Source organism: Pinus tabuliformis, chromosome 6 (assembly GCF_031772625.1).
Source record: "Pinus tabuliformis cultivar Carrire ecotype Pingquan chromosome 6, CPIR1, whole genome shotgun sequence".
Taxonomy (NCBI): domain Eukaryota; kingdom Viridiplantae; phylum Streptophyta; class Pinopsida; order Pinales; family Pinaceae; genus Pinus; species Pinus tabuliformis.
The window spans coordinates 1,962,724,156-1,962,745,786 of record NC_142292.1 but is presented as its reverse complement, the minus strand read 5'-3'; the positions used below and the strand labels follow the sequence as shown (position 1 = coordinate 1,962,745,786).

Below are 21,631 nucleotides of genomic sequence, written 5' to 3'. Positions count from 1 at the left end.
GAATTAAAATTTTATTCTTTCTAACCCCCTAAAATTTTCTATAATATCTATCAATAACTACTAATTTAAAAATGATTTTATTTTATAATTAATTAATTTTAATATATAAAATAAGTCTCTTTATCTTTAATATATATATAACTAACTATGTATGTTCATTACTCTATTTAATAACTTTTTAACTAACTCTTAATTTAAATTAATTAGTTTATTTTATGATATATTCGTTTATAGTCCCTTTAACCTCGATTTTAATAATAACAATTTGATATTTATTTGAATTAACTTAATTATTAAAATAAAGGTCACGCCCTTATTTCTATCCAACTAATCGTCTACTGGTCAAATTTAGCCGTTGCTTGGTCAAGAAATATAGCCGTTCTGCTCTGTCTATAAATGAAATTTCATGTGATTTACACCGAAAAGTCTCTCATAAAAAAAGGAAAATAATAATTATAATAATTTTTATATAATTATAATAATAGTTATTATAATTAATATGGTTGTGCATGTGATTGATATATGCCTATTATTATATTATTATTTAATTATTACATAATATTATTTTTTAAATTATTTTTTTTTTACATAATATTATTTTTTAAATTTTTGATTTTTTTTTGGCCTTTATCATAAGTGTGATTATGCTAATATAAATGTTATGAACAATGATATGTAAAAGAACAAGGTCACATGGCTAGTATTCCACCACTTAGTTTAATAAAATATTTTAATGTCATGATATGTTGTATGTACTTTTTATTATTATTATTTTTGAATATAATTAAACATTTTTTTTGGTGTATATATACATATATATATATGAAATTGAAGAGAATGATAACAAGTTAATAATTATTTATTTAATATTAAATGATGACAAATTTTTTGTATAATGCTCATATTATAGTACATATGTCGTGCCATTAGAGTATAGATTAGTACAATTAGAGTTGTACAAATTGTACACATGTTATTTTTTTTCTTCAAATTATTATTTTTTAAATTAAAAAATAAAACCCATAAAAATTGCCTATTCAATACTTTACACCAATGAGAAAAGGGAAATTTTGAATTTAATTACAAACCATTTGTGTTTATGGTACATAGTGATTAATATATAATGTTATTTTTCAAATTATTTATATTTATTGTACATAGTAATTAGTGTTATAACACATAGTAATTAATAATAGAGTACACAAAAGTCAATTATTGCAATCATCACACAATAAGAGGGTAGACATTTTAACCAATCATATTTGAAATAAATAGAAATAAATTTAATTTCATAATGTTAAACTTTAGATAGATTTTATTTATTTTTAGTCAAAGAAAAACTAATAAAAAATCAATAAAAGACTAAATACGTCATATCTTGAGATATCTGATTAGCCACAGGTATAATAAGACCAAAAAAACATACTTTGTTTTTATGTTCAAAATAAACCCTATAAAAAAAAATTTCTTATGATTTTGTAATGGTTAAAGATTATTTAGAAATAAATATTAATATCGGATTTTGTATTGGTTGAAGGTTATTTAGAAATAAATATTAATTTCTATATAGTTTTATAAGAGTGGTTTTATTGCTTTTGTTTTGTATTACTCAATTTTATTAATATTATTAGTATCCTAGTTCAGATTATTTGACATATGATTTATGTTAATTTGATTGTTAAAGATTATAAATAAATTTTTTTTCATAGACCTATTTAATTTCTTGAAATTAAATATCATTTATAAAAACAAAAATAAAGTCTAACATGCACATGTTACTTATACCACTTTGTTGAAATTTTGGAGTGCCACCGACTCTCACGGATCATTTACATCATCGAAAAAAATGCAGCCGGATGCTGTGGGAGAGGAGAGAGAGTCACAAAAAGCAGCGTCGGTGGAGAAGACTAGTGGAAGGATAAAACACTTTCCTCACAGGATAAAGAGATCATTCCATTAATTAGTTAACTAATTAATGTTATCTTTTTCATAATAAATAAGTAAATAAACAAATTCCACTCTTGTCCAAATATTAACGGATTTTCCGATCTCCCCCGCGGCGGAGCAAAATTCGGGCGTGGGGGCGGGTGCGGGGGCGCACGGCGTGGTTTGCAAACCACTCCATCCACCGCTGCCTACTCCCCATTTATCAAGAAGCCCTCCCCACACGCGGTGAAATCCATTCCCTCAACCAACAAAACCACAAATCCCGCCTCTCACAGCACCGCCACCACCACCGGCAGAGCCAGATTTGGAAGAAAAACCAGGTCTTTGTTGCAGCTGCTAGCCAGTCAAGGATTCAAGAATAATGGCCATGGCCGCCGCGTCCTCATCCTCAGGAGGAGGCCAACAGGACGATGGAGGAGGCGGGGGAATCGTCGCCCCACATATGATAATCCACAGAAAACCGCCTGGCCCCTGGACGGAGGTGGAGACCAACCACCTGATCGACGCCTACCAGGAGAAATGGTATGCCTTGAAGCGCGGCCAGCTGAAGGCTAGGCACTGGGAAGAGGTAGCCAACCTCGTATTCCTGCGCTGCGGGGGACTCGAACCCTCGAAGTCCTCCGTCCAGTGCCGCCACAAGATCGAGAAGCTCCGCAAGAGATACCGGACAGAGAAGCAGCAGCAGGGGATCACCCGGGGTTCCAGGTGGGTTTTCTTCGAGCGGATGGATCAGCTTGAGAACGGCCCTAGGGCGGATTCCGTTATCGTTCCCAACGGACGGCAACTGACGGAGCATGATTCCGACACGGCCGACAACAACCACAACCACAACCACAATAGCGACCACCCGCGGTCTTTTCATTACCAGGGCGGTTTGCCGTTAGATGAAGCCATGGCTGCCCCATTCCTGTCTTTGAAGAATGGCAGCGTGGACGGAAAATTTGCCGCATCGTCCAGATTGAACGTCAAGAGGCGGAGTATCGAACCCCCGTCACAACAGCCCCAATTTCAATCCCAACCCCCGCCCCAGCCCCAGCCGTCCTCCGAGTTGGCCGCTGTTATTCGATCCCTGGGCGAGGGTTTCTTGAGAATCGAGCAGATGAAGCTGGAAATGCAGAGGGACAATGAACGGCTGAGGATGGAGATGGAAATGAAACGGACGGAGATGATTCTCGAATCACAGCAGCACATGGCTGATGTTATCGCCAGGGCCTTGTCTTCGAAAAAGAGGGCCAAGAGATTGCAGTCCCCGGATTTGTAGATTTGTCCACAGTGGGCAAAATCTAAATGTGGCAAGCATGGTACTTATACTCTTTTGCCCTTTTTAGTAAATAAGGCAATCTTTGTTGCGAGAAATGGCTCTGCTGATAATTGAAACGAATGGGATAAATTGTTGTTTTTGTTTCTTGGCCTTTTTTTTATGTAAAATAAATGGACAGCGAGGGCTTTTCATAATTCTGTTTCCGGGACTTGTAAGTGATTCAAGCTATCATAATTTTTATTATGTGTAACAATTTCATTACGAGATGAGTTTATTGAATATGATTTTTGTTATGTATTGGCATCTTGAAGGGCGGATCTAGTTAAGGAAAAGTAATTTGTTGAATGCCACGGATGAAGAATCGTATTTTTTAGTTGGAAAGCTTGATGTAACTCTTTATTTTAAATTTTTATCTTTGTCTGTAAAATAGGATTATAGAGAGAATCCCGGAATCTGATTCTGTCAGGTGGGAATCTGTTTCCGGAAACTGGAAACATTTGGTGCAATTTCCCAAGCATTTCTGGAAACTGCCCGTGGTTTTTTATTTTTTTTCTTCTTAAAGTTCCAAATTTCTGAAAAAGGCCCTTCAGTAACCCTAAAAATGCCCAGTAACACTAACATGTATAAAAACCATTTGAAGGAAAGAAAACCCTCTTGTAAGTTGTGTTTTTCATAAGAAACTAAAAGACTGGCAAAAAGAAGAGCACAGTAGCATGGTTGTTCTTTTAGGCAGATTTCCCTAATTTTTTTGATACTTTTGGATCCTCTCCCGTTTCCATGTCCAATACTTGAGGATACAGGGATTATATTATTATAAAAAACAGAAATACACATGGAAAAACAATGTGGGGAAAGCATGGAGCAAAGCGCACTGTGAGAAAGGAGTGGGAGTGCCTTTTTCCAAAAATATCTTGCGTCTACTTGGGTAGCTATTCCTTCGGATATTGCTCCAGGAAGAACTTAGGGGCACATTCACTGGAGGTATGAAAACCTCTTCACTCTATGCACAAAGATAAATCTCAAGCCAAAGCACATGACTGATAATTTTTTAAAGCATATTGTCATTATAGCTTTGAAGTAAAACTAAACGAAGTGAGAAGCAAAGAAACCAATATGAGCAGTTTTGAGCACATTCACGCGGTTTCTTTTCATTGGGCCCCTTTATACCGTAATTCACACATCATTTGTTCTCATTGGGCCCCTTTATTCTGTACTTCATTACATTGATGTAATATTGCATGGTATTGACATAATAGTTATTGTTTAGATGCAAAGATTTGAAAGATAAGGAATTTTATTAATGTGTAACAAATGGCCACAAAAATAGGTCCAGGGGACTAAATTAATGCATCTAACAAAACTACAAAGTACAAGTGCAAAGCCAACTCCCATAATGGTACTAAAAGTAGATAAATAAAGATCTAATTACCCATTTGGAAGCTAAATTTTAAGATAAGATATAATATGAGCTAAGGTGTAGGCACAAAACATATACTAGAAATTGAAAAAATTGTGTGTTGAACTAAGGAGAGGATAAATGAATGGATGACAAGCCATGATAGAATTGGATCTAGTTGTGGAGGATGAGGGGAGCGAGAGGTTGGCTTCTTATTTAAGTCATTAATCCTTGTGAAAGGGTTGATGCATTGATGGATGATGTCCTATGGGAGTGGCTAAGGTTGAGAGGGCTTTACTATGTGATTTTGGGGCATAATACAAAGATATCTAAGCTCATGAGAGGTCAAATTCTAAGTCTTATTCATTCATATATTTAATAAAGAAAATGTATTGGGCATTATAAAGAATGAATCCAATAATAATAAAATATCTTAGAGAAACCATAACGATAACACAACATAATATTATGAAGTCATCTCCATTTCATGTGGGCCTTATGAGCTTGATTGATCTCTTTGTGGGATGGGGGAGAGGGTACTTGAGGTCACATTGATCTAGGATCTAAAGTGTCATGGATCTTTGTGTGTTTTTTGTTGCATTGATTTGACATGGCAACTAAGAAGTATGAGGTGATTGTCTTAAAATTTTACAATGTACATATAAGATGTGACATGTAGACATTGAAACTTGTGTTCAAATATCTCATAAAGAGAGCAAGGTATCTTTGCTTGAGGTAGTGAAAAAAGTGGGAATGGAGCTCCTCGAGTCTTAAAATAAGTGGTAGTATCTCTCTTTGATCTCATAGTTGGTGGGGTATTAGAAAATGAGGTGCTCCTTAGTCTTTGGCTCTTGTAAGTGGTACAACCAACAAACTCGTCTAGTTGTTGGATGTGGTGATTTATCTCAATTTGGAGTTTGTGGGAACCCACTCAAAATTTACCAAGGGAGATACTAGCGACATGCATCCAATACTTGCATGTATGGAATTTGGATGATGGGGTTATATCTTAGCTCCAATGAGTTCTTAGAATAGAAGGTTGTATTTAGGGCAAGGTCCTCCTAAAGGCATGATCTAGGTGACCTTAATACACTATCTATAAATGTTCTTTGATTTGCTCGGTTTAGGTTTTGCTTAGATGGTAGGAGTGATTTGGTGCATCTAGTGAGTACCTAAAAGGGTTGGGATTGTTAAATTTTGGATAACAATGGTATGTTCTATGCTTTAGAGCAATTTTACTTCAATTTCTTTATTAGCCCAATATCAATATCCAGTTTAGAAATCACATCAACATGATAGTAAGATGCAGATAGAACATAAACAATAACAGTAGAAGACAAGCCAAGACAAGAGGACACAGGAATCAGGATATGGCACCAACTAGGGACAAACCCCATTGTGGGGAAACCCTTGATAAATTCTTTTTATAATTCTTCAAAAGTTCAACAGAGGGAGAGAGTACAATCTACAATATTCACTTGCCCAATCACAGTGAAATCTGATCAGCCAAACAACAATAACAAAAAGTCCTAACCAGAAAGTCAACGCTGGTCAACAGGGAAAATTTTGACCTCCAAAACAGCTTTGTCAAAATCGGTCAACTCGGCCTCCAATAACAAGTCAAATCAGCCCAAAAACAGTATGAAAATATCTAGTCAAACTTGGTCAATGAAAGTCAACACAACAGCAAGTCCTAACATAGTCAACGTTGGTCAAACAGAGGTCAAACAACCTCCAATTTCGTGCCCAGAACCGCGGCCTGCCCAAACAGAAATACCCCACACAAAACCGCAGTCAAAGATGGTCAACGTTGGTCAAAACAACTTTTGGCAACTTTCAGTCAACGTTGGTCAACGCAGGGACATCCTTCTTCGCACATGTGGAGAGAGAGAAGCCTCAGAAGATCCGTACCCAAACAATGAAGGAGAGATGTGTGAATGAGTGAAGTGCCAAAATGAGGAGGAGGCACCTTGTATTTATATGCAAACGTTGAGGATGAATCGACATGGCTGTTGGGCTTTTGAGCCTACATTAGTTTGTTGGCCGACCTTGACAAATTTTTCCATAATCAAAATAAATTCATAATTCCATTTGTATATGTCAGAATGGGATGATCTTTAGATCAATCCTACACCTCTTGGAGAGAGGAATCCAATAAAAATATCAGTTGCCTTATATGAGCTGTCCAAGGTGAAGTTTGGCCCTAGTTGCCAAATTTAACAGGGATGCTTTGGAAAGATGGCTACATGGCAAAGTAACCAAGAGACCTTTGGGAACCAACATTGGGCATGTGGTCTTCAAAGAACAATTTGCTGGAGAGGGATACCAATTCCTACCAGAGGTTAAGTCCTTGAAAACTCACACTTTGTGAAGGAAGCGAGATTAGTTGGAAGATGAATTGAGGGCAAAATTACTAGGTCCCAAACTCTTTGTGAATAATGTGTCGAGGAATAGTTTGCTTTCATTAGATGATGTGTTTAAGGAGGAGGGTGTGTACTCTATGTCTTGGCTCAATTGGGTTGAAGTAATCTCTGTCCTCATATTTGAGAATCATAGAAATCCAATTATTGTTGATGTTGGTGTCTTGATTTGGCTAGTAGTCTTCGTGAAGACCAACTATGAAGGTAGGGCTTCACTTAGGTGGTCTAAAAGAAGCACATTGTTTGTGGTGTGAGGACCATGAACAATGAGAATTGGAGATCCTTATTGAGGGATTATATAGGTATGTTAAAACAAAAATTCTCTTGTTCATGCATTATGCTACTGTAATTGCAATAAGAATGTTGTATTTATAAGTTGTAGAGGTCAAGTGCATGTTCATACTTGTGTTGTTGTGAGTTGATGAAGGTTTGAACTGCATAGTCGTGGACCAACAAGCACAACATATGTGTAACTGTAGCAAGATTCTTATATGTGGGTGTTGTGTGCATGTGATTTGATTATTGTCAATAATTGTGAGGGTTGATTCCATGGGTTATTAATGATCTTGTTACTTGGTGTGTGTGCTTGAATGTTTTGATGTTGGTGTGTATATTTGTGTATTTGTATGCGTGGATGTGTGAGGGGCACCAATGTTGAAATTGTTGCCAAATTGTTGAGGCGTGGACGAATATCTAGACATATAGTCACCCTTGAGCTTATGAGATATAGTGAGTTTAGGAGCATGGTTTGTGCTTGGAAAATGGCTACAAGTGAAGTGGGAGCATTGGTTTGTTGATGTGATTAACAACATTGGTTTCACTCGTGGTAGAGTGGATGATTGCATTCAAAGGTTACAACAATGACTCGATACTTTTGAGATAATTGGGAACATTTGGTAGTGTGCAATATAACTTACCTCCAAGGGTGTTGTTGAATGCTTGTGTGTCTGATACAACTGTTAAGTTGTGTGATTGTACATGGTTTATGATCAAAGAAAAAATATTTTTCAGATAGGAAAGATCTTTTTATTTGCAGAGTTAAAGAACGCTGGAGAGATCGATGCTTGGATGTTGATTGTTTATAGTGAATATCTTCCTACTTGTTAACTAATGTAACCATATGGAGCATTTGATTCTATATTATCTTTTGGATTTATTTGTAGCTAATTCTTTAAGACAAATATGAGAAGGTCCCATATCATAATGCTCGAAGAAAGCCTATATGACTTTTTTCCCCATGAAGAAAGCATAGATGACTTGTGAGTGTGGTGACAAAGGTTGAGTTTAAAAGCAATTGACCTGCTAGAGTGAGAAGACTCAACCTACCTTTGCTTTTGATTGCATGTGCAAATAGATCAATGAGTTAAGATGTTTTTTAAGGATCTTCCACCTACTAGTGTTATTCATAAATTGGAATTTGCATTTGAATAAGTTTTATGCAAATTAAATGAGAGCTTGTGTTGGTGAGTGAAATAACATATTGCATATTGTATTTTCCAAGGCTTCAATGATGCTTGAATGGGGAATCATATGGGTTGAGCAAGAAGCATTAGATAAGTTTTGATGAATACAAGAAGAGAGAAGTTGAATCCATGGAGTTGTATGTGTTACAATTGAAGGTTGCGAGTGAAATAGATCATGTAGATAAGTTTGGTTTACATGAATGATCCTAGGAGATTGCATGTGGATTATCATTCTTTGTGAGTTGTTGTAGATTTCTCTTGGTGGAATAGATGAAGCCTAGTATGTGTGAAAAGCTCAGGAGAGTGTGACATGAGAAGTCGTTGTTTAATTGTGTGGTATGAATCATAGTATTCAAAACAAGCCAATTCATTAGGCTTGGGGATCAAATTGGCCACTGAATTCAGTTTGAGGCCATACAAACCTTGATTTGGTACCAAACCAGTTATAAATTGGTCGGTTCCATCATAAACCAGTCGAGTCATTACAAGCGCGGTTAGATCTCACCTCTGTGGGGGAGTTAGGGACCATCAATGGCAATTTTCCGAGTGGTTTGGAGGAAAACCGAGGTGGTTTTCTTTCCAAAACAACTCCCCTTGGCCACAAAACCAACCCTCCTCCTCCTAAACAAACCTAAACAAAAAATTCTAACTCAACCCTAACAATGCTAGCAATCAATGGTAATATTAAATTCTTAAAGTAAAAGTGACATTTCCTATCTTTCATTTTCACCCCTTTACTTAAATTTTTAACATTACCATGAAATGACTCAAGATGTTTGAGAGTGCTTTCGACCTCTTTGGATTTCATATGGAGAAAAATTTAGATCTCACTTCTAAATCCAACATATATAATGGTTTTTAGGATTTCAGGATTTGGGGGCTTGCAATGTTTCCATTTGATTTTGTCATGCTTAAGGGTATGAGATTGGCATTTGATCAAGAGCACAAAGCCCTTTAAGTACCTTGATGTTGGTGGCATTGATTGTTGAACTTTGTTGATGTTGGTGGTATTGATTGTTGAACTTCTCTACCATGACCTTAACAAAAATGTACCCTTCACTCAAAGGAAAATAATTGGTTAGGCATGCTAAGCTTTTTTTACCATATTATAAAGTTGAGGAGATGAACCCTTCACTCAAACCAAAATCATTAGTTCGACATGTTAAACTTTTCAATTTCTACCATATTATAAGGTGGAGCAATCCAAGTCTGTAGACTTCGAGCTAGATGATGTTTATGTAGCTCTTGTTGATGATCCCATTTCTAGTAGTGCTGAATCAATGATGAGTTTGATGAGTGATCATGTTGATCAATGATTTGTAGTTTTGATGTCTAGTTTTGCTGCTGCTGCTGCTACTACTATTGCTGCTGCTACTACTACTACTACTACTGAGGTTGTAGAGGAGTTTGAGGAGTCCTTAGACTCTGAGCCAAATGCAGTTTATGTAGCTCTTGTTGATGATCCCATGTATAGTAGTGGTGACAAGTTTGATCATGATGAGGACTGATCATGTTGATCATTGATATGTAGACTTGTAGTAGGCTAGTGACCTTATAGCTTGTAACATTGATTTTTTTTAAAACATATCTTTCTTCCGTTAAAAATTAATTCTTTCATGTATTTTTTTAAACACCGATTCATTGAGATTCAACCAATCTGATTTGTTTAGTTTTGGCCAGTGTTCCACGGGGACTCCCCCCCCCCCTAGGGGTCTAGTTTCCTCGCTCCCCCGCGCTCCGGGGACTTGGGGACGAGTAGGGGACGTTTCCCCACGCTCCCAAAATGGAGGAAACTCAGGGGGACGTGCCAGGGAAACGTTTCCCTTCCCTGAGGGGACGTTTCCCCACGCTCCCAAAAAAATGGCCTTGCTTATAGTTTATGATTTAATAGACCTAAAGTGGTACAAAGCTACTCATGTTCTATATGGGGATAACGTCTTGTGCTGTCTTTTGGTTAAAACAAGCGTTATTTTAGAGGGTCAGTATCATGGAAATTTGCTGGACCATATAGCACATACATGAATTTTCCCTTTTAAAACTTCTTTTTTTCTCAAGTGACGGTTGGATTACAGTGGGGAGATAACTGGAGTGACAGGCAAAGAATATGAGACATTCAGTTTGTGTTTTTAATTTGCATGACATTTGACATACAAACTATGGAAGCAGCACCTATGTCATGTGGGAAATAATTGGGTGGACTATAGACTAACATGCGTTTACTGCAAGCATGACAAAATACTATGGGCAGCAAGAAATCTGAAGAACTGTAGTTATATATGAATTTATACAGTTACAAAATTTACACAGAGCACAGTTGCTCAGCTTGAATTCTCAGGTCTGAAAATTATTTTCACCCCTGAAATACACTGCTAGTTTGAAGTTTGAACTGCATGGCATTGCTCTAATAAGGTAAAAAATTATCCATGCCATCGTTGGTCACCCAAGTTGGTTCGCAGATGGTCATCCTGCAGTCAATGTCATTTGATAGTAAATTGTCAGAAACTCTTTCATGTGATCTTCTCATCTCTCCTGGAACTAAAACTCTTCTTTCGGCATATGGTGTACTATCTATATTATATATAATATAACAAACTTTCTAGCTGTTGGATCCAATACAGCTGGACAACCCATTGTAGTTGCCCCTTCTACTACCAATGCAGTGTTCCTGATCTGTTCATTTACCTTTTCACAGAATTCAGTGGCTACCTTATCAAGCTGAAGCTCTCCCTCTGTCTGACCAAAATCTAAATTAAAATTTGACCAAGCTGAATTAGAATTTTAAATTTATTATTTTATATGATATTATAAATTTGGATAATGTCAAATGATATTCATATCAATGATCATGCTTTGCAGCTTTTCAATTCAAACCAAATTGTCATAGTGGACTCAATTAATAAATTATATTTTATATTTATAAATTTTTAAGACCCTGACGCTCCCCCACGTTTCCTAAAAAATGGTAGGGAGCTTTTGCATAGGCTGCTCCCGCGCCCCCTCGCTCCCTCGCCCCCTCGTCCCGAAACCTTGGTGGAACATTGGTTTTGGCTCAAAAATCAGTTTGATAGGTGGATTGGGTCGGTCATCGGTTCCAATTTAAATACTATGGTATGAATTTGCTAGTCTATGCATATTTACAATTTGTGTTAAATCATTGTGTAAAGCCAATGTGAGTTTGCAACAAAGCTTGTTGCAACTTGTATGCAATCTTGGATTAGTGAGGTATAACTTGGAAATGTGTGTGGATTGTTAATTTAGGTCATATTTGACTCATTGAAGTGTTCATCTATGCATTATTGTAAGGAGTGCTTGCAAACCAATGAAACATCAATCTATTATTTATTTATGAATCTCATATTAAATATTGTTAATGGATGCATGTTGATGGTTCAGTGCATGTGTATAATTTTTGATGTGTTTCTTCAACAACATAATTTGGAGTTTGAAGACCATGCATTGGATGGAAGAGGTTGGAATCTTAAAATATCTATTTGTTGGGTAATCATGGTAGGGATAAAAATGAAGAGAAAGTTGAACTTTTAACTATAGATGGGACATTAGTCATAGTAGATGATTTCTCATCACAAATGTCTTGTCATTTTTGTGAAATGCACATTTGCAAGAGTTCAAAATTTCAGGTTTGATGCGTATAAGGATTTCAAAGTTGAAAACCACAGAGAGGAGCATGATAAAATTCATATGTAGGAACATGACAAAAGTTGCACATGGGATCATGACAATGTTCTTCTTGTGTTGGGGTGAGGTGCAAGACATTTGAGTTATTGTAGGGTGGAAGTGCTTTAAATAATGTGTATACTTTCTCCAAAAGTATCCTTGGCGTAGCTATATTAGATTATTTTTTAAGCAGAAACAAGTTTTTCCAAATATTTTGTAAAAAGTAATCGCACATGCATGTACACTCTCTTTCACATATATTAGATTAGTTTGCTACCCTTTGACCTAGGGTTATGTACATGAATGGCCTAGAATAAAATTGGATAATGAAAATTTGGGCACTAAGGTAAGGTAAAAAGAGTAAACTAAGAAAATAAAGCTTTTGTTAATATTAGGATAACAATGGTATGTTCTATGCTTAGAGCAATTTTACTTCAATTTCTTTATTAGCCCAATATCAATATCCAATTTAGAAATCACATCAACATGATAGTAAAATCAAAGAGAACATAAGCAATACCAGTAGAAGACTAGCCAAGACGAGGACACAAGATATGGTACCAGCGAGGGACAAACCCCAATGTGGGGAAATCCTTGATCAATTCTTCTTATAATTCTTCAAAAGTTCAACACAAAGAGAGTGAGTACAATGTATAATATTCACTTGTCCAATTATAGTGAAATTTGATCAGTGAAACAATAGAAACAAAAAGCCCTATCCAGAAAGTCAATGTTGGTAAACATGGCAGAATTCTTCCTCAATTCAACTCGGTCAAACCTAGTCAACTTCGGCCTCCAACAACAAGTCTAATCAGTCCAAAAATAGTGTAAAAAAGTCCAGTCAAGCTTGGCCAACAAAGGTCAACACTACAGCGAACCCTAACACAGTCAACATAGCTCAAATAGGAGGTTAGGTTGCCTTGGATTTTGTGCCCAAAACTGCGGCCTTCTCAAACAGAATTCCTCCACCCAAAACTGCACCTAAAACAATTGAATGCTTGGTCAACGTAGTAAAAAATAACGTCTGCAATTTTGGTCAAAGCTGGTCAATTGCAGGAACAAAAAACCCTTCCTTTCCTTCGCATGTGTGGAGAGCAGCTTCTGATTTTCATACCCAATCAATGCAGGAGAGAGAAGATGTGAGTGAGTGAAGTGTCCAAACTGAGGAGGAGGCATCATGTATTTATATGCAAATGTTGAGGATGAATAGACGTGACTGTTGGGCTTTTGAGCCTACATGAGATTGCTGTCTGACCTTGAAAATTTGTCCATAATCAAAATAAATTCATAATTCCATTTGTACATGTTAAAATGGGATGATCTTTCGATCAATCCTACACCTCCCGGAGAGAGGAATCCAAGAAAAATATGAGTTGCCTCATATGAGCTGTTCAATGTGAAGTTTGGCCCTAGTTGCCAAAATTAACAGCTTTTAGTGAGCTTGAGATGAGAATAGACCTTTTCCTAGGTGGATGAAAATTAACATGGAGACTATTTCCTCTGATGATTATGATTTGGATGAAAATTAACATGTAGACTATTTGTTCTGATGATTATGATTTGAATTAGTTGATGAAGGATGTTGTTGAAGTTATGTGTTCTTTACACAATTTTTTGATTTGTCTTGTTTTAATTTAATTTCATTCAATTTATGTTGGAGATCTTTGTGTTTTTGAATGGGTAATTAGGTTAGTACCAACCCAATTTAAAGCATTTAGAATGCTTAGTGCTTGCTGTTTGTTTCTATATAACTAAGTTGGAAATATAACTTTAAATATATGTAGATTGAATGTATCTTGTAAAAATTTCTCATTTCCCACTCCGGTTTTCAGTTTCACTTTATTTCTCCAAAATAGTTAAATTCCCATTCCCATATCCATACATTCAACAACTGGAAAATAAATTTCGCTCAAAACACAAATTCTAGAAAAATTACAGAATGCTGGAAAATGCAGAAATAAATATCAGCACATACAAATAGCCATTCAACACATTTAAACACAGTGATTTTTGGTCAAGGTGACCCTGGAAAAACCCCCTACAACTCTTGGGGAAAACTAGTTCGAGAGCTCCTTCTTATTTATGAAAAATTCTTTTTACAATGAGAAATATTCAACAAAAATCAGCAAGCAAACTTTTACAACTTATCTCGTTTTTCGTGCTTCACAGCCAACTAGAAAAACTGCAAACAGCAAAATAGAACAGTAATAAATGCTGTACGACCTCCTCGAAAAAATAGCAGTACCGCTGTATGGATTTCTGCCCTCGACTTGCTGAAACTCAGCTGTACGGACTTTGCTGAAACTCCACTGTACGGACTTGCTGAAACTCCGCTGTACGGATTTGTTGAAACTCCGACTTGCTGAAACTCCGCCTTGCTGAAACTCCGCTGTACAGACTTGCTGAAACTTCAACTTGGAATGTGTGCCAAGCTGCTGCCTCCTTCTCCTCACTGTCCAGAAATCTCCCTTGCTCTCTTGCTCTCCTTCTCTCAATCTGCTCATGAGAGAATGAATGATTCCTCCTTTTCCTCCTTTAATCTAACCCTAAGTGACTTTTGGTTAATCCCTAAATCCGAAGGCTGAAATAGATTGAGATCTAGGGCTGAGATTAAATGCTCATTTAAATCTCATTTTCTATTTTTTAATTCACCCCACTTTAATAAAGACCCACTTAGTCATTTATTTCCAAAGTCACTTTTCCTTTCTAATTTTACATTGACTTTACTAAAGTCACTTTAAAATTAGACTTTAGTAACTTTATCACTTAAAGTCACTTTTAAATTAGATTTGACTTTATAAAAATTATAGTCACTTTAAGAGAAAAATTAAATTCTTTTGGACACTTTTCCCTAGGCCAAAGATCAAAGCCTTAGGGAACCACCTGTCCTCCGGTACAAAATTTCAACATATCTTTGTAATTCTTGACAAAGGCATGGGTGCCTCATCCATTTGTTTATCATTTATTTTTTGTAAGACCTAGTTAAGTCTAAACAATGTTGACCTAATTTTTGTTTTTTATATAGGCATTGTGTTATACTAATGATCGTTAGTTAAGTGAATATCCAATAGAGGATATAATGATCTAGTTGGCACATGATTTGCCAATTTAGAGTTGTGGAATGAACCACTTGTACTAATATGAGGGTGTGAGGTGTACCCTTAATTCAAATCATAGGGATTGTAATAGAACTTCAAAATTTTAAAGCAATTTGATGGACAGGTCTTTAGAGATGATATGATTTTAAAACTCTAAGTGAGTTGAGTTAATGGCCAAAATATTGCACATTCAGTTGGAGTTGATGAAATATGTATGAGAAAGGATTTTGTATTGGATTGGTGGGTACAATGATTGGTTATCGAGATAACCTAGTGGATGTGGTCGTTTTATATGGTTTTCAACATAATGATGACTAAGCTATGTGATTAGGATGCCTAGGTGGACCAAAGTAAAATTTGCAGATAGAGGAACAAGTACTCATGATGGGGAAATGTTTTTCTACTTGCTTCTATGTGACACTGTGTGCATGTTGAATTTTATTTATTAGAGTAGGTTAGTGTGTCTTTTACCTAGTTATTACCTGTGATAGGTGTAAGTACATAGTCTTGAGGATAAGGTACAATGGCTACATGTGGAGGTTTGGTCCCCACAAGTCGTATGGTCCAAATCCAAGGCAAGACTATGTACACTTGAGAGCTGCTTTAGTTGCAATTTTTTTCAGTTGAAAAAAAGGTGCAAGTAGATATGGATTAAATGGATTATGACTTATTGTATGCTCACCCATGTGAGCAAATGAAGTTATCCATTCAAATTCTAGACGTCAATCCACCATCTTGTCATTATATTCCTTTGAATACATATTCTTGGGTCTAATTGTGGGTTGGGAGTTGTGTAAGGTAGGCTCATTGTTAACTTCTTAAGGGTCATCATTTGCTATATAAGTATATTGATTAAGTGAGTGGGATATATGAATTATTGTAAAAACCGTCTTTTTAGTTTTTTTTTAACATCAGTGACAAAAACACACAAATATGCGGGAAATAATGCAAATCAGAATGTGAGAGAGAAGTTGTACTTGATTCTTTAAAGGCTTAATTGTCATATTTATTAGGTGAGATAGGTATGTTGTGGAACTTCCCAAGCACCAAATCACCGATTGATACCTTTAAATCATCATTACATTATGACATGACTACATAATTTAACTTTATAATAAGGTGTAATACAAAAATGCCAATGTAATTAATATGACCAGTATTTCTAACAACATCTCGTAACTGTCACATACTATTGTTCTAGAACAAGGTCATGTTATCTAAACCAATCAAGGTGTTAACAGTGCAATGGAAATGTCTTATGAGTTGTACTTAACATTATGGATGTAGAACGAGTTTTGTTACAAACCATCAACTTGGCCATAGACTTACTAGTTGGAGGAGAGAGTCAAGGTCAACTTTTACACCATTGATGTAGGATTTGGTTTGTTTATTGAACCTAACTTATATACATCTTGATTTCTCAACAAATAAATGCCGTGGTTTTGGTTCTCTGTGAAAGCACAATATTGCTTCATTGTAGAAGTTGATGTGCCTTCATGCTCATGGAGGGCCTACTCTTTTTCATCTTTTGAATTTACAATAGTGGATAAAGCATAATGGATTTGTCACATACCTTCCCTTTTTGTCTTTGTTGGGCCATTCATCATTGGGTTGAGGAAGTTCCTCCAAGTAAACATCCTTCAGGATTTTATAGTAGCACTTGGGCCTTTACTTCTCTCCATGCCAACTCAAATCAACTTTGTTCACTTTATGATTTGAGTCATTTTCAATAGCTTCATTATTGATTTCTTCATGCACAGTCCTTTTCATACACGTTATTCCCACCCATCATGAATGACTTTTCAGCAATTACAAAACCATCTTCTTTGGTTTTTCAGATCTGAGTGTGATCGAGAAAGTCTTGCATTTTAGGCAATGTTGACATCATGACTGAAACTGCTGGGATCCTCCTTTGGAGTGTAATGGGGAGTTGAAGGGCCCATAGTTGAGTAATAATATTGCAGGCCATTCAATGTAAGGTGGACTAGGTCCACTATATTATTAAATAAGGCTCATTATGTTAGTGATGTCTCATGAAAGAAGTTCCACTAGGTAGTTAGGACCCATGAGTTTGTTATGATTAAAGTTCCAAGGTATTTCGGATAGTAGAACAATAAGACCTCAGGTCTCCCCTCAATCCTCCTTTTGGGAGGCCAATCGGTATCCTTGAGATTGTTGCGGAGGTGCCAAACAATACATCAGTTCACTCACACCTAGAGCATTAGAGGGATTAGTTCTAGACAATGCTCCACCAGGGTGCCCCCCAAACAGACTTCTCCCTAGCTCTAGTTGAGCAGCCAAAGACTTATCTAGCGCTTCTTTGCTTCGGCCTCATATGCTAAAAGTATTCATTACTCCTACATCCACCCTAAGATCGTGTAGCTAGACACCTCGTTGAACCTATAGGACTCTGATAGGGAGCTAGCGCCATTGTTACACCTGTCATCGTCAATGATTAGACTCGGGCATTCTGGACGTCATCGACCTCTAGACTTGGACTTATTCACTTTAGTCTTCTACGTCACCCAGGGCCTTTGATCCGATTATATAAATGTGTATGAGGTTAACCTGTTGTTGTATCCTTCTTTACTTTATTTTTTCTTAGATTTAGCTTTGGCATTTTCTAGGAGTTGCGTTTACACCCCCACATTGTACTTGTATTGGATGTATCCTTTAGTCCCATTGACCTACTTTTGTGGTCATTTGTTGGACATTAAGAAAATTATTTTATCTTATCTTACCTTATCTCTTGCCAATTAAATTATTGAAGAAGGCACACTATGGTAGTTAGTATTGAATAAATGTAATGAGGCCTCATTAGAGAAGGTCCACTAGATAGTTAGGAGTTTTGAAATATGCAACTAGGTTCGGTCTTCATAATGACACGTAATCATGATTTTATGTATTTAATGAAAAGAGGAAAATAAATTTATTATTGTTATTCTTGAGGTATGGGTTTCATGCTCAAGGGAAATTTATTTTTAGGTCAATCACCCATTGAGTGCTTCTAGGTTTGTCATAAAGTCAATTGAGTCATTGTCATGTATTGAATACCCATTTGGGTCTGTTACATATTGTAAAGAAAAATTTATTGAGTCAAAGTAGAGTCAAAAGACCCTCTAAGACCTCATCATGGCACAAGGATCAAGTCGACCTCTACATGAAGGGACAAGTCAACCTCAAGATAGTAATTTGTACCCCTCAAGAGGCTATATATAAGAAGGAACTCGACCTCATTTGGACACACTCTCAAGAAGTTCGATCTCCTTAAGGAAGAAGCTGGAAAAGGATGAAGAAGAAGAAGAATCGAAGTTTTGGGCCTCTCTCTCTCTTTTGTTATGGTTTCTACAGTTATTGGGCTAGACGAAATTCTAAAGCTGCAAGGTCGAAGATGTGAAGTTGTAAGGTCGAAGTTGTGAAGTTGCTTCAAGGTCAAGTATGAAGTTGCTTCAAGGTCGAATTTATGAAGTTGCAAGGTCGAAGTTGTGAAGCTGCAAGGTTGAAGTTGTGAAGCTGCTTCTAGGTTGAAGCTGTGAAGTTGCTAGGTCAAAGATACCGAAGTTGTATCAAGGTCAAAGCTGTGAAGCTAGTAGGTTGAAGTTGTTGAAGCTGCGAGGTCGAAGTTGTAGAAATTGTTGCTGGGGTTGAAGTTGCTGGAAAAGTTGTTGGAAGGTCGATGTTTGTTGCTGGAACTTGTGCAAGGAAAGCTCATCAAGAAGGAAGTTGACTTGGTCTTGGAGGGTCTTGGTCAAGGGTCATTGTTCTTGGAATTCGTTAATTGAAGTTCTATAATAAGAGAAGAATTCTGGTGGGTTTTCCTCTCAGTTGGAGAGGTTTTGGCCCTGGTTGATCACCTACATCTTGTGTCTTGTTGTTTGATTGTTCTTTATGATTTGGTAGTTGTTTGATGATAGAGAACTCTAATAATAATAGACGAAAGAAGTTAATCAAGTAAAGTAAAAATACATCACAAGCAGTTATCAAAGCAAGAGAAATCTTCTACATCTCATTGCCCTAGATTTCTCAACATGGTATCATAGCTAAGGTAGGGCAACTCATTAAAGGCCACTCAAGCATTCAAGGACCGAAGAAGAATATCAAGGGCTTCAAAGCATCAAGAAGATCCTATCATCGCCAAGGCATTTCGAAGACAAGGACTACATCATCATCTTGAAGAAAGTATTAATATCCTAACTCGCTCAAGGAAAGAGTCTATACTTGAAGCATTCTTGGGAATCTCTCTCATATCATCATCATCCCAAAGGAGACCTCAAAAGATCCCACCTCTACTCAAATGGAAGAGATCTTCAAGTCGAAGCATCTTGAAGCCTAATTGTCCAAGGGGAGCAAGATCAAGGACATTGCCATCATCATCAAGGATTCAAGGTGATCTTTCGCTCTTTGGGTTAAGGATCACTTTTGAAAGAAGACATCTTCTTCAAGAAAAAATCTTCTATTACCACATCATCATCAAACTCAAGAAGGCAACAAATTGAAGATATTGTCGTCAAGGAGTATCTTCACAAGTAAGTATCTTTATGTCCACATCTGAATCTGTCAAAATGTCTTTTTACAAGGAGAGCAATAAGTTGGTTGGGTCATCAAACTTTCTTGCATGGAAGAAGAGCACTGATTTAATCCTTATAGAAAATGAAATTGTGGAACATGTTAAGGGCTCAATCACAAAACCTCCGAAGGAAGAAGCTCAAGCTCTTGCAAAGTACATGAAAGGGGAAGTAAGGGCTCAAAGGATTCTAATAGAATCCACCAAGGATTCCCTCATTCCCTATGTATCAAAACTAGAAACATCAAAAGAAATATATGACAAACTTGTAGAATTGTTCTCTATAAGCACTGCAGGAGAAGTGATCTCATTAAGGCAAGAACTCTACAAGATGAAGATATCGAAAGAAGAAAGAATAGCCTCATACTTTATCAGGGTGTCAGAAATAAGAGACCAACTCCGAGAGTTGGGAGAAATAATGTCTGACAAGGAAATGACTACCATAGTGCTTAATGCACTACCAGAGGAATGGGGCAACTTCACATCAAGTATCTATGGGAAGAAGGAAGCTACTCCATTCAATGAACTATTGTCATTGTGCAAAGTCGAAGAAACTAGGTTGAAGGCAAAAATCAATGTAGGATCAAGTGAGCAAGCTCAAGCATTTGCTGCCATGGCTAGAAGAAAAGGGAAGCTTGGTCCTTAGAAAAAGAAGAACATGTCGAAGGTTCAATGCTATAACTGTCATGAATATTGGCACTACAAGAGAGATTGTCCAAAGCTCAAGAAGGACAACAACAAAAGAGGAAGGGAGGAAGCCCATATCACTGAAGAAGTGGAAGATGAAAAGAAGAAATCCAAGGAGGAAGTGAAGGATCTCTACTATGATTGACATAGTCTTCCTCAGCTAGTTCTTTTCAAGTTTCTGTTTCAGGCTTTTTGTTGTAAAGTAAGGCTATCATGGCAGGAGTCATAAGAAACATGATAGGATGCATCATGTTAGGATATGGCATCATAAAAGCATACGATAGAAGCAAGATCTCATGACGTCATCATAAGAAGCATGACAGAATAAAAGTCTATGATAGGCACCTATAGAAGGATGTAGCTCTTGGTAACCTCATTAGAAGCATAAGTAGTACTTATGGGAAGAAGAAAGTTATCTAGTATAGAGCTCATCATAGATTATTTAAAAGGAGCATTTTCAGGATGAGGATGCTTAAGATCCTCTGTTGGAATCTTCAATGGAAGGTTCATCTACTGGAAGATGCAAGTGTCTCGCCGAGTATTCCACCTTCTATGGGATTCATGGGATATGGTATCGTCTCAAAAGAAGTAAGTAGGTCAAGGTGATTGAAGTTCTTTCAATCAAAGAAGCTATCGAAGGAAGTCTAGATGACCAAAGAAAGAGATGAGGTATGTATGCTTGTATTTGATAAAATTGAGTCATGTCATATAGTTGCAGATAACATGGATAAATGCTCTACCTCATGAGCATGATCAAAAGAAAAGGATCTCCTTTGGAAGGATGCATGAAGGCATGGTTCACATATTGACTAAGATGAAATCAACATAATAAGTCCTCATATGGAATATGAGGTGGTTGACAAAAATAAAGGAACTATGGATGGAAGTTCCTGGGATGCAATATGTGAAGAAAGTAAAGAGAGACCATCAAAGGTGCAACTATGGTCACATAGAAAAGAAAATCAACATCTAGTGAATTAGAAGAACTGACCGTGACATCTCCAATGAAAAGGTATGAAGACTCTGATAAAGTCTGGAAAGGAAGCTGGCCCTTGACATGTAATATCTTTTTGGAGATATGTCAATATGTATGTAGGATGCTGATGTGATAACAAGTAGA

General features: G+C 36.7%; 1 protein-coding gene across 3 annotated transcripts in view; it reads left to right on the top strand.

Annotated features, from left to right (window-relative positions):
* The first annotated feature begins 2,014 nt into the window (after positions 1-2,014).
* The window catches only part of LOC149267021 (uncharacterized), a 37,296-nt gene continuing 17,679 nt past the window's right edge, over positions 2,015-21,631 (top strand). For 2 of the 3 annotated variants that reach the window (XM_089431321.1, XM_089431326.1), the window contains exon 1: positions 2,015-3,248. In XM_089431321.1, the coding sequence (XP_089287447.1) occupies positions 2,309-3,208 (900 nt within the window). In that variant the 5' untranslated portion in view covers positions 2,015-2,308 and the 3' untranslated portion in view covers positions 3,209-3,248. The remainder of the gene's footprint in view (positions 3,249-21,631) is intronic. The other variant, XM_089431331.1, reaches the window with a different exon arrangement.